At 40.3% G+C, this 14,103-nt stretch overlaps 1 protein-coding gene across 1 annotated transcript in view; it reads left to right on the top strand.

The window, feature by feature from the left end:
* The window catches only part of ERICH6 (glutamate rich 6), a 42,551-nt gene that overhangs the window by 15,152 nt on the left and 13,296 nt on the right, over window positions 1–14,103 (top strand). The window contains exons 4-11 of the mRNA XM_032173841.2: window positions 4,315–4,371; window positions 4,648–4,703; window positions 4,811–4,927; window positions 8,283–8,381; window positions 9,645–9,802; window positions 10,037–10,107; window positions 12,041–12,186; window positions 13,102–13,187. Coding sequence (XP_032029732.1) covers window positions 4,315–4,371; window positions 4,648–4,703; window positions 4,811–4,927; window positions 8,283–8,381; window positions 9,645–9,802; window positions 10,037–10,107; window positions 12,041–12,186; window positions 13,102–13,187 — 790 coding nt within the window. The remainder of the gene's footprint in view (window positions 1–4,314; window positions 4,372–4,647; window positions 4,704–4,810; window positions 4,928–8,282; window positions 8,382–9,644; window positions 9,803–10,036; window positions 10,108–12,040; window positions 12,187–13,101; window positions 13,188–14,103) is intronic.

Below are 14,103 nucleotides of genomic sequence, written 5' to 3'. Positions count from 1 at the left end.
AGTTTATTTATTAAAGATTTTACTGAAGTTACATAAACTTGAAAAAGCATTTGACTAGTCTTTTCTTTTTTCCTGATAAAGTATTTGATTCAAGTGTTTTTATTTTTCTTTAAGTCAATTAATTAGAGTTGTTTTATATCTTTTCAGTAATGAAACAGTGTGTACAAAACACATAAATACATAGATACATTAGGCATGCCAATAGAAGTACATCTTATAGATTAATGAAAACCTTTTTTTGTTTTCCTATCTTAGACATTCAGATTCTTGATAACCTATTTCACAACCCTAGGCAGTTTTCAGCTAAATAGACTTAAATTTGCATATTAAAGGAAACAACTCAGGTGAAAATCAAATAACAAAATTTATATCATAACATATGGAGAGAAAAAGTCTGGTGTGCTAGAGCAAGATTAAAGATGGATGCCAAATCAAACATAAAATTATAAAAATCTTTCATAGTTTTGTATAAAGAGACCAATTTTATTTAGACAGGGACTACCTATCTTTTAACGGGATCGCTGCGCTCTGGGCAAAGCCCATGCCGAATCCTGGGTTTCCAAAGAGGGAGAATTATTATGAGGCTAGACCACATCATGTTTTTACAGTGCATGTAAAAAAAAAAATTTTTTTAAACAAAGACATTTATAAGTGCCTAAACCACACCTGTCTTAAAAAAACCAAAAGTAGCCTCTGTTGCAGTAACTATATTAGTCAATAAATTAGGTAACACAATACCAAAGAAAGCAGTTTAAAAGCTGAGCTGAACTTGTCTATTTACATTCTTGGAGTTCCCATAAGGAAAAACAGCGTTCTCCCTCAAAGGGACGCTGGTACCTTCTCTGTTTTCTTTAAGGAACCCTGGGCTATCATAAACTATTTTAGGCTCCTCATGCAGCAGAGGGTTCAAGAGAAAGGAGAAACAGCAGAAGTAAATGAAGAAAACAGAATTCAGTCAACTGAGAAGAAAAAAACTTTTGCGCAAAAAAAAAGGGACAAGATTCTAGGAGGGAAAAAAATAACATGAAGGCCTTTTAAATACAAACTCACATATGCACACATACACACACACACATCTTGGATGTTAGCTTTTAATTAAGCTAATTTTAACCATTGAGCTTCTTTTAAAAAAATCTTTTAAAATCTCATTAGCATATTTCAGCTAGAAAAAATTGCTGCTATTTCAGAAGTCCCAAGTATCAAACCAGAAAGGGCTTGATTTAGGAACAAAACCCAGGCTGTTGTGGTGGAAAAAAGAAGGCAAAACCTTAGCTATGGAACTGCAGCATGAGGCAACAACCACTGTTTCAGTTTGGCCTGCCTAGCAAAAAGGTGGCCTTGTTATATAAAGATACAAAATATATGTTGTATAAAAGATATATGTTATATAAAATAGTTACCTGCCTTCTATTGTCATGGAAGCAGGAAAAAAATGACTTCTTTGTGTTGGAAGCAAGTAAAACTTCAAAAAAAAGAGAAGCTGTACAGCAAAATAAACTTAGATCGTGACCAAATTTGAGGAGATCAGGGATTCTCTGGAGGGGGTGCTTCCAAGCCTCAGCAAATTGTCCTATTGGTTTGAGCCATACAGATAGGTCAAGCTAGTACCAAGCACCGATAGAAGATTTGTCAAATATCAGGGGTACCTCCACTCAGAATTCCTCTGTGGTTACCAAAATGTGAACCCCGAAAATCTGAGACAGGCCTCGGTTAATTTAGAAAGTTTATTTTACCAAGGTTGAGGATGCGCACCTGTGACACAGCCTTAGGAGGTCCTGGCGACATGTGCCCAAGATGGTCAGAGCACAGTTTGGTTTTATACATTTTAGGAAGACATAAGACATCAATCAACATATGTAAGATGAATATTGGTTTCATCTGGAAAGGCGGGACAACTCAAAGCCGGGAGGGGGCTTCCAGGTCATAGGTAGAGAAGAGAAAAATGATTGAATTCTTTTGAGTTTCTGATTAGCCTCCAAAGGAGGCAATCAGATATGCATTAATCTCAGTGAGCAGAGGGGTGACATTGAATAGAATGGGAGGCAGGTTTGCCCTAAGCAGTTCCCAGCTTGACTTTTCCCTTTAGCTTAGTGATTTTGGGGCCCCAGTATATTTTCCTTTCCCATAAGCTACCCAGTTTAAGGCATTTTGTTATAGCAGCCCAAATGAACTAAGACAGCAATGTATCATGGACATCTTTCCATTTCAGGAATGATTGACCTAATTCTTTGAAGTTACTGCATAATATTTCCTCATATACAGTTACTGTGACTTATGTAATGCTAGACATATTGGGGTTGTTCTTGCCTTGTTTTGCTTTTTTGTTTTTTTTTTTTTTTTGAGCTCTTCCCTATAACAAATAATGTATTAATAAAAATCTTTGTGCATTAATTTTTTAAAATACCTGTGCTGGTATTTCTATAGATAAAGATGCCTAAAACATCTTTAAATTTTTTTCAGATGATCCACATTGCCCCCCACCTCCCCAAAATAGATCAAGTTCTTTTTTAAAAAAATTTATGTATTTATTTATTTACTTACTTACTTTTTGAGACAAGGTCTTGCTCTGTCGCCCAGGCTTCAGAGTAGTGGTGCGATCTCAGCTCACTACAGCCTCAACCTCCTGCTCAAGCGATCCTCCCACCTTAGCCCCCAGTAACTGGGACCACAGTCATGTACCACCACAACCAACTAATTTTTTTAAAGTTTTTCATAGAGACCAGGTCTCAGTATTTTGCCCAGGCTGTTCTCAAACGCCTGGACTCAATCTCCCCACCTTGGCCTTCCAGAGTTCTGGGATTACAGGCATGAGCCACCACGCCCAGCCTAGATCAACTTCTGAAGGCTACCTGTCTCCAACAGCAGCCCTTGCTCTCCTGGCTTTGCTAAGAAAATGAGTCCCTTGCATTTTAGTAGCCTCTTTCCTTTGCCTCTGTCCCATTATAGGTTGCTCTGATTGGTTTTTCATCATTCCAATCCTATGTGCTTTAAATCTTCTAGACATTTACTCAAAGTTGCTGATTCATGGATGGCTTCTTCCCCATTTCCAGTGCTGCTCTGGAATCTAGATAGAGTACTCCTGGTGGTTTACTTCACTGTCTTGAACTAGAACCCTCAGCACCCTCCCACCTGAAAAATCTCATGAAGAATAACAGACATAAAGTAGATCGATGGTACATAAAAGAAGCAGAAAATAAAAGGGTATGCAAAGCATGATTACAACAAAGGAAAATATTAATCTGTGTAGCACAGTAGTCCCCTCTTATCTACAGTTTCATCTTCTGTGGTTTCAGCTGCCTGCAGTCTGAAAATGTTAGTGGGAAATTTCTGAAATAATCAACACGTAAGTTGTAAATTGCATGATATTCTGAGTAGAGTGATGAAATCTCTCACTATCCCACTCTGTCCTGCCTGGGACATGAGTTATCTCTTTGTCTGTTGGAGTCACTTAGCAGCCTTCTGATTATCAGATCCACTGTAGTGGTATTGCAGTGCTTATGTTCAAATAACCCTTAATTTATTTTATTTTATTTATTTTGAGACAGACATTCACTTGGTAGCCCACGTTGGAGTACAATGACACAATCTTGGCCCACTGCAGCCTCTGCCTCCCAGGTTCTACAGGTGCCCGTCACCACACCTGGCTAATTTTTGTATTTTTAGTAGAGACATGGTTTTGCCATGTTAGCTAGGCTGGTCTGGAACTCCTGACCTCAAGTGATCCACCCGCCTTGGCCTCCCAAAGTGCTGGGAATACAGGTGTGAGTCACTGCACCTAGCCCTCAGTTTCTTAATAATGGCCCCAAAGCTCAAAAGAAGTGATGTTGGCAATTTGGGTATGCCAAAGAGAATCCATAAAGTGTGTCCTTTAAGTGAAAAGGTAAAAGTTATTGACTTCATTTAAAAAAGAAAAAAATAGTATGCTGAGGTTGCTAAGATACATGGTAAGAATGAATCTTCTATCTATAAAATTGTGAAGGAAAAAAAAATTTGTGCATAGTAGGGTTTGGTATTCCTGCAGTTTCAGCATCCATTCAGGATTTTGGAATGTATCCCCTGCAGATCAAGGGGGACTACTGTATTCTAGGACTAGAAAGGAAGGGGAAACATTTTAAAATGTGATATATAGAATGCTAACTTTCCTTTGTTTATTCCTTATTGTTGGCAAAATGTTATTTGGAAAAAGAGACAAAAGATTAAAAGATAGAAGAAACATAGTAAGGGTACTTATTTTTCCGAGAGATGTATTTTCTTTTATATTCAGCTTCTTTTCTACTTTGTCAGATTGATGACACATATACCCTGTTTTCACAGGGAAGAACGCCTCTAAAGAGAAAGCTGAACCTGAATGTCTGGCATCTAAATTAAGAGGTAAATACATGTTTGGCATCATCTCCTTTTGCTGGCAAAGGTAAACTACCAGTAGGGAATCGCCTTAACTCGCACAGAGCCCATATGCTTTGAAAAAGGACTCACCTAAGAACAGGTGTAAGGAGGTGGTGAAAACGTCGGCGTTCAGGGCATCTGAACAGTGTGTGCGTGCTGGGCAAGGAGGATGATGGTGGGTGTGAATCTCCAAATTACAGAAGTGGAATGCACTGCACAAAGGCTTTAAACATTTCTTATAAATCTATTCTTTCTCTTCAGAAAAATGGGTAATTAATCCAGAAGAGTCGAAACTAAATATTTTATATGAGCTGGAGGTAAGAAATGTTTATCATACTAACTAGTACATTGTTCTCATAGTAAAAATGGCTTATCAAATCTTCAATTATTTCCCCTCCCCACCCCTTTCTCTTTTTAAATTTAGTTTAAGGAAGACTTCCTAACACTGTTCGAGCCTTCTCTAAGAACGTTAGCCAGCATCGGACCACCATCCATTCTGGCATACAAAGAAGAGAGCTCCAATTTAGGCATTAACTTCAAGGTGACTTTAATTCATGTTTTTTATTATTACTCTTTAAAAATGACATTAAAAAACACATAATGATTTGCACAATAGACAGTGAAAATACTCTAAAAGGAAAAAAAAAAGTCGAAGAGCTCAATTACTTAGAATAGCACTTAAAGTGTCTGTGTTAGTTGCCTAGGGCTGCTATAACAAGTACCACAAACTGGGTGGCTTAAAACAACAGAAACTTACTGTCTCGTAGTTATGGAGGCTAGAAGTTCGAAATCAGTGTTTTGGCAGGGCCAAAATATAGGGGCGAATCCTCCCTTCCCTCTTCCTAGCTTGTGGTGGTGGCAGCAGTTTTGGCATTCCTTGGCTTGCAGCTGCATCACTCCAATCTCTGCCTCAGTTGTCACAGCATTCTCTGTGTGTGTCTGGGTCCAAATTTCCCCCTTTTCTAAGGACACCAAGTCCAGTTGGATTTGGGCCCACTCTCATGCCCTCATCTTAACTTGATTACATTTGCACAGACTGTATTTCTCAATAAGGTCACATTCACAGGTACCAGGAGTTAGGACTTCAATATATCTTTTTGGGAGACACAATTCAACCTGTAAGAGTGGCCGCAAAGCCTGGAAACAGGCCAGACACGATGGCTCACACCTGTAATCCCAGCACTTTGGGAGGCTAAGACAGATCACTTGAGAACAGCCTGGGTAACAGAGACAGACTCTGTCTTTTTTTAAAAAAAATTATTATTATTTTATTTTGTTTTTGAGACAAGGTCTTGCTGTGTCACCCAGGCTACAGTGTAAATGGCACGATTATGGTTCACTACAGTCTCAACCTCCTGGGCTCAAGCAATCCTCTCACCTCCGTCTACCAAGTAGCTGGGACCACAGGTGTGCACCACTATGCCTAGATAATTTTTTAAATATTTTGCAGAGATGGGTCTCACTATGTTTCCCAGGCTTATTAAAAAAGAAAGAAAGAAAAAGAACCAAGCCTGGAAACATGGGTGAATATTTGCCATATTTGGTCACGTGAAGTGACTGATTAATGCCTGTACTTGAAAGGCAAGAGAAAGGTTACCTCAAGTAATTCCAATAAGATGCACCACCACACTGCCGCTAGAGTGGTAAGAGACTGACTGGTGGAATGCTTGTTTCCAAACCTGGACTGGATGCCATGGTCATGTGGAGAGAACTGCTTACTCCCCAGATCTGAGAACCCTTGATGACTTCTTCTTGGGCATAGTAAAGGTGGAGGTTTATTCATTAACAATAAGGGGCACGAATCATGCAAGGCAACATATCATGGATGCACGTGTAGAGATGAATGGAAATGCTGTATGGATGCACTGAGGTTGTGTTCATTGCTATTTTGTACAGCACATTGAGCTGTGCAATCTAGTGAGGGGAAAAATTCAGTATATCATGTAATATAATATCTATAAACATTTACTCTATATTTACCCAGGTTTCTAAACTTTATGGTCACTTAACAGACTCTTCAGGCTGAAATTGTTTTTTCTTTTTATTTATTTATTGAAAAGATGTGGTCTCACTATATTGCCCAGGGTGGGCTAAACTCCTGGGCTCAAGCAATATCCCTACCTTGGCCTCCCAAAGTTCTGGGATTACAGGCATGAGCCATCACTCCCAGCCCTGAAATTCTTTATTTAAATGTAGCACCTTCCTTTTTCTGCACCACAAAGGCTTGTATTTAGGGATGTCTCTGAGGTTATACTCTCCTCCTGCAACACCCAGAGATGGGTCTTACCATGGGGAAGGCCTTGCAGCTTCTCTCCCAAGATGTCCCTGAACTGGCACTTGGATGAGGCTGGCTCCTCCTGCTCCTCAGCAGGTCTTTCAGGTCTAGTGTTGATGCCAATCTAGTTTAGGGGTAGCAGCGGCTGGCTTGCCCAGCTCTTCTCTCTAGCCACACCCTCTTCAGGTGAAGATCCCAACTCCCCTCATGGTCTTTGTGTTTTTGTTTTTGTTTTGTTTTGAGATGGAGTCTCACTCTGTCACCCAAGCTGGAGTGCTGGAATGCAGTGGCATGATCTTAGCTCACTGCAACCTCTGCCTCCCAGGTTCAAGCAATCCTCTTACCTCAGCCTCCCTAGTAGCTGGGACTACAGGCACACACCACCATGCCTGGCTAATTTTTGAATTTTTAGCAGAGACAGGGTTTACCAGGCTGGTCTCAAATTCCTGACCTCAGGTGATTGGCCTGCCTCGGCCTCCCAAAGTCCTGGGATTACATGTGTGAGCCACCGTGCCCGGCCTCCCTCATGGTCTTTCGAAGTATCTCCATCTTGCTTCACACCAAGCTGAGGGTGAAAGGACAACAGGCTGATGAGTTCACTACCAAGTCCCTTGTATGGAACAGGTTGTGAATGGCTTGGTATTGCCCAGCTCTCTTTCTGCCCTACTCCATCCATTCTGCTTTTAGCAATGTGCAGTACTTACTATTGGGTTTCAGTGGCCTAAATATGTTGGACATTACTCTGGGGTAGTGAATCCCTGGCTGCACTGGCCACCTTAGTCACTTTTTAGCCCTATGTCGGGCATTTTTGCCAGTCTCAGAGAATGGTTTCCGTGGCATATACAGATGCCCTAGTGTTGTTAATGATCTGCAAGTCATGATCTGGGTCTCTTCCTGGAGGCCTGTACTAAGGCTTGGCTGCTCACCTGCTCAGGAGCCTGTGCAATCACAGACATGACCTCAGGTCATTGACATGGCCACTCCACTTTGAGTCAGCTGAGCCCCTAACTCCCAATCTCTCCCTCGTTTTTCGTCCCCTCCTCCTCCCTGTCCTGAATTACCTTCACAATACAGACAAAATTCAGAGTTCCAACCTAGGCTCCCCAGAGAAAGGATTCTCGTTTATTTTAGAAAGTTGGTCATTGTACATTTTGACCTACACAGTAATGTCAAGGCTTTTTCTTACTTGGCACTTCTTGAAAGAGTTAATGATGTTCAAATACCTTAGATCATTTGTATAAAATCCAGTGTGTGTTATCCTTATCTCTTGCATCTAGGTACACACTACACATTCCCCTCCCCAACAAGGGACTCTGGTATCCACAGTGAATTCATTTCTGCAACTTTCTTCTTATACGAGGGAGGCATCCCGAAGACCACACACTTCCTGATAGGCTCAGCTCTGCTCTGGGGAATTGCACCAGACAGAGACCTGCAAAACACCACCTCAGGCTCCTCAAGCCTCACCATCCCTTAAATGGAAGTGATATCACTTACTGGCACATCTCATCACCACTGCTGTTCCATTCACCAACCATGCCCAGGGTCATGCTCCTGCCGCTCTCAGAGCCTCTGGGCCTCTTTGTGGGGACTTCTTTAACTTTTTCCTCTCTCTCTGAAGGGTGAAGAGGAGGAGACATCACCCAAATGTGAATTTTGTGGCAGCGATCTAAGAGCATTTTTTTCTAATGTGGATGTTTCCTCTGAACCAAAAGGGCATGTAAGTTCTAAGTCAGGTTTACTGTGGAAATAGTATTATCTTTAAACATATGTAGTATTTTCTCTTGCATCTTTCCCCTGCATTGCCATTTTTAAAAGAGTTAGGCCGGGCTTGATGGCTCACACCTGTAATCCTAGCACTTTGGGAGGCCGAGGTGGGTGGATTGCCTGAGCTCAGGAGTTTGAGACCAGCCTGGGCAACACGGTGAAACCCTGTCTCTACTAAAATACAAAAAATTAGCTGGGCGTGGCAGTGTGCACCTGTAGTCCCAGCTACTTGGGAGGCTGCAGCAGGAGAATTGCTTGAACCCGGGAGACGGAGGTCACAGTGAGCCAAGATCGTGCCAATGCACTCTAGCCTGGGCAACAGAGTGAGACTCCGTTTCCAAAAAAAAAAAAGAGTTATGTGTTAGCTGTCAGGGAAATGCAAATCACAAGCGCAATGGGATACCACTTCACACCCACTAGGATGGGTATAATTGAAAAGACAGATAATAACAAGTGTTGATAAAGATGTAGAGAAATTAGAACCCACATGTACTGCTAAGGGGGAATATAAAATGGTGCATCACTTTGGAAGTCTAGTAGTTCCTTGAAAGTTTCAGTGGTAACCATATGACCCATCAATTCTATTCCTAGGTTTATACCCAAGAAAATGGCAACACGTGTCCACACAAAAACTTGTACAAAAATGTTCACAGCAGCATGATTCATAATAGCCAAAATATAGAAACAACCCAACTGTCCATCAATGGATGAATGGATGAATAAAATGTGGTATATCCATTCCATGAAATATTATTCAGCCATAAAAAAAATGAAGTACTGAAACATGTTACCATGTGGACAAACCCTGAAAACATTATGCTAAGTGAAAGAAGCCAGACATAAAGAGTGCTACATGTTGTATGGTTCCATTTTATAAACTGTACAGAACAGGCCGACTTAGAGAGACATAATGTAAATTAGTGGTTGCCAGGGGCTGTGAAGAAGAAAGGAGAGGAAGTGACTGTTAGTGAGGACAGGTTTCAGATTCTAAAACTGATTGTGATGATGATTGTACAACTCTGTGAATATATTAAAACAAATGAATTCTACTTTTTAAATGGGTGAATTGTATGGTATGTGAATTATATCTTAATAAAGCTATTACCAGATAAAAACTTATGATAGATTGTTATCCAAACCTTATTAGTCATTTTTATCCCCTCTAATCATCGTCATCTAGGACTGACGAGATGAAAGTAACTTCTGTGTTTTCCAGGCCTCCTGTTGTATTGCTTTCCAAAATCTGATTGACTATATCTATGAGGAGCAAATAAAAACCAAACCCCCTAAAGCTGAATTAATTGCTATTGGCCCTCATGCAGCCCATGGCAGTGAGGTCGACAGACTCAAGGCAAAAGAAAAAGCCCTTCAAAGGTAACATTGAGCCTTTGATACTGAAACTCATACAGGCCGGCTTAATTGGAGCTCCTTTTGTAAATGAACCTCATTTTTTCAAGATATATAATTCTGAAGATGTATTTGCTAGATTCACAAGTAATAACAGATCAAACAGACAAGGATGGCATTTAGGCAGCTGAATTTTGTAGTAGACTGTTTTAAGCTTCAACCACATTTCAGATGTATGCCTGATGTTTTTTGATTTTATAGGAAACAGGAACAACGAATGGCCAGACATTTTGCGATAATATCAAGGGAACAGACTCATTTCTCTGAAGATGGTGAGTTCGTCAGTGCTGATCCTGTAGATCAGCTGTACAATGTCAGAAAGCTCAGATGTTTAACCCAAAGATGAAGTGAGTGTATTTAAAAAATAGTATTGGCCAGGTGCAGTGGCTCACACCTGTAATCCCAACACTTTGGGAAGCCAAGTTGGGAGAATCACTTGAGCCCAGAAGTTTGAGACCAGTCTGGGTAACATAGTGAGATCCTGTCTCTATAACAAAATAAGAAGAAGTAGTAGTATTGAAAATTTTTTATTTCTAAGTACAGTATAGCCTGCATCAGTCAAAATGGCCCAGAAAGGCTAGTGTTTCCAGCTATCTGGTTTTTGGAGTTTTCAGTCTTCATCTCATTGTTATTATTCACTGAAATAAATTAGCAACACCTATAGAGCACTTTACAGATAACTGCGAAGAGCTTTCAAGTTCATTGTCTCCTATTTTACGAAGCATACTTTCAATTTTGTTTTCAAGCTTGAATATGGAAAATCTGTCAAAAATAAGTCAACTTGGCCAGGCACGGTGGCTCACGCCTGTAATCCCAGCACTTTGGGAGGCCAAGGCGGGTGGATCACCTGAGGTCAGGAGTTCAAGGCCGGCCTGGCCAACATAGTGAAACCCCATCTCTACTAAAAATACAAAAATTAGCTGGGCATGGTGGCAGGTGCCTGTAATCCCAGCTACTCAGAAGACTGAGGCAGGAGAATCACTTGAACCTGGGAGGCGGAGGTCGCAGTGAGCGGGGATTGTGCCATTGCACTCCAGCCTGGGCAACAAGAGCAAAACTCCGTCTCAAGAAAAAAAAAAAAAAAAAGTCAGCTTATTTTCTTCATATATTAGTTGTTGTAGAAGTCAGCTCACCAATATCACTGTAGTACTGGTACAGTTGAAGAAACCCTGAATTTAGAATCAGAAGTCCTGGATTTATATCCTTGCTTTTCTCCTTACAGGCTGTCTGATTTGGGGTAAATGACTTAATCTTTCTGGGCATCAGGCTCCTCCTCTACCACCCAGAGCTACTGAAAAGATACTTAAATGGGAGCTAAGCTATGAGGATGCAAAGGCATAGAATGATACAGTGGACTTTAGGGATTCAGGGGGAAAGGGTGGGAGGGTGGTGAGGGATAAAAGACTTCACGTCACTGCTCAGGTGGTAAGTGCACCTAAACCTCAGAAATCGCCACTAAAGAACTTATTCATGTAACCAAACACCACCTGTTCCCCAAAAACCTATTGAAATAATAAAATAAAAATTTTTAAAAAGTTGAACTGCCAAAAAAAAGATACTTAGAGAAGATATATTTTAATTTATTTTTGTAACTAAATCCCTAATATAAAGTTTCCCGATATCCAACTGTTAGAGTATCAGTTCTACTAGAACTAAGGCCAGAAACTTCCACTTAATGAAAATTGTCATTTTTTTCTTTCTTTCTTTCTTTTTTTTTTTTTTGAGACAGAGTCTCGCTCTGTCACCCAGGCTGGAGTGCAGTGGCACGATCTTGGCTCACTGCAACCTCTGCCTCCTGGTTCAAGCAATTTTCCTGCCTCAGCCTCACAAGCAGCTGGGATTACAGGCACACGCCACCATGCCCGGTTAATGCTTGTATTTTTGGTAGAGATGGGGTTTCACCATGTTGGCCAGGCTGGTCTCTAACTTCTGACCTTAAGTAATCCGCCCGCCTCGACCTCCCAAAGTTCTGGGATTACAGGCATGGCCACTGCGCCCAGTCTCATTTTTCTTCTTTTAACAAAGGAATGTTCTCATTTTTTGACAAAGGGGAATAATAAAATTTTTAAAGATGATGAAACTTTGAATATAAAAATGCCTTATGAATCAGTGCATTTATATTGGGGTTTGAAATTTCATTTTAGAAAACAGGCTATAGAAAATTTAAAACATATATGTACTTTTATGTGATTCTTTTCCCACTAGATTCAAAGCGCTTAAAAACAATTTCTTATCAACTTTCTGTGGATATTCCAGAAAAACAGACAATTGATGACATTGTATATGATTTTCAACTAAGAAACAGTAACATGTCCATCATTTGTTGTGATTCTCGGATAGCATGTGGAAAGGTAATGAACTCATAATTTTTTTACTTGCTATTTAAAAAAAAAACAGTTTTACCTAAAATTATAAAATCTTTCATGAAGCGTGGCTACGTGACGCATTTAACTAGTTGTCAAAAAGAATTGGTACGAACTTGGCCTTTTAACTTCTACTAGACTTTATAACAATGTCTTATGTTTGAGTTAAAGCCTTTTTACTTTAAAATGTAAGAGTTGCATATTAGAGAACATTTGGAACCCTTAGAAAATTAAAAGGAAGGGAAGAAAATTACCAAAAGTCCCAATCACTTCTCCCAAAACATTAATATTTCAATATTTTCTAGACTTGCACTGCCCAATATGGTAGCAATACTACATTTGGCTATTTAGATTTAAATTAAATTAAATTTAAAATGTAATTTCTCAGTAACACTAGCCATTCCACAAGTCCTAGATAGCTACATGTAACTAGTGGCTACTGTACTGCCGTGATGATATAGAACATTTTTCTTATAATCAAAAGTTATATTAGCACTGTTCTAGATGGTTTTCCTTGCATGGGTTTTTGTTAACATACTTATAATTGTATCATATATAAAATTTTTATCTCCTTTTTTAACTTAATTATAAAAACACATTTTCCAAGACCAGGTACAGTGGCTTACACCTTTAATCCCAGCACTTTGGGAAGCCAAAGCAGGCAGATTGCTGGAATCCAGGAATTTAAGACCAGCCTAGACAACAAGACAAAACCCCACCTTGCAAGGATTAGGGACAATCTGTTAATAATTGCTAAGGGTTGTCTCCTGTTGTTGAAGCAGGGCCAACGTTTAAATTAATAAGTGATTTGTATGACTGTCTAGTAACCAGCTGATGTCCATTGTTGTCGTACTTACTACTTTATGTCCGAAACAATTGTCTTTTCTTTTCTGTGGTGTACAGGTTGTCGGGAATGAGCTCTTAGAGAAGCACTACAAACATGGGAGCAAGTTTCTGACTTCATTTCCAGATGGGACAACACAAATATTGTATCCTCTTTCAACAAGTGATTTTTATTAGCTTTATTACTTCAAAAAAAAGAAAGCTAAAGGAAGGAAATACACAGCTCACACCTGTAAGGCCAGCACTTTGGGAGGCCGAGGCAGGCAGATCACTTGAGCTCAGGAGGTTGAGACCAGCCTGGGCAACATGGCAAAACTCCGTCTCCACAAAATGTTAGCTGGGCGTGGTGGTGCATGCCTATAGCCTCAGCTACTTGGGAGACTGAAGTAGGAGGATCATCTGGGCTCAGGAGGTGGAGGCTGCAGTGATCTGAGGTTGTGCCACTGCACTCCAGCATGGGCAACAAAGTGGGACCCTGTCTCAGAAAAAATTTAAAAATTTAAAAAAATAAAAAAATAAAAAAAAACACAGAAAAAGATAAAGATCCAGTGTAATTGAAAAATAGAAATTTTAATAAAAAAGACAAATAAATAGAAAGATAAAAGAAAACTATAAAGGAACTTAGCATGATGGCTTACGCTTATAATCCCAGCACTTTGGGAGGCTGAGGCAGGAGGATTACTTGAGCCCAGGGGTTTGAGATCAGCCTGAGAAGCATAGTGAGATCTCATCTCTACAAAAAATAAGAAAATTAGCCAGGTGTGGTGGTACATACCTGAAGTCCCAGCTACTCAGGAGGCTGAGGTGAAAGAATTGCTTGAGCCCGAGGGGCCAAAGCTGCAGTGAGCCATGATCTTGCCACTACACTCCAGCCTAAATGACAGAGCAAGACCAAGAAAGAAAGAGAGAGGAAACAGAGAAAGAAAGAGAAAGACGGATGGAAGGGAAGGAAGGAGGGAGGGAGGGAGGGAAGAAGGAAGGAAGGAAGGAGGGAGGGAGGGAGGGAAGGAAGGAAGGAAGGAAGGAAGGAAGGAAGGAAGGAAGGAAGGAAGGAAGGAAGGA

Source organism: Hylobates moloch, unplaced genomic scaffold (genome assembly GCF_009828535.3).
Source record: "Hylobates moloch isolate HMO894 unplaced genomic scaffold, HMol_V3 SCAFFOLD_13, whole genome shotgun sequence".
Classification (NCBI taxonomy): Eukaryota; Metazoa; Chordata; class Mammalia; order Primates; family Hylobatidae; genus Hylobates; species Hylobates moloch.
The sequence above is the reverse complement of the archived record's forward strand: the minus strand, read 5'-3'. Positions and strand labels throughout refer to the sequence as shown.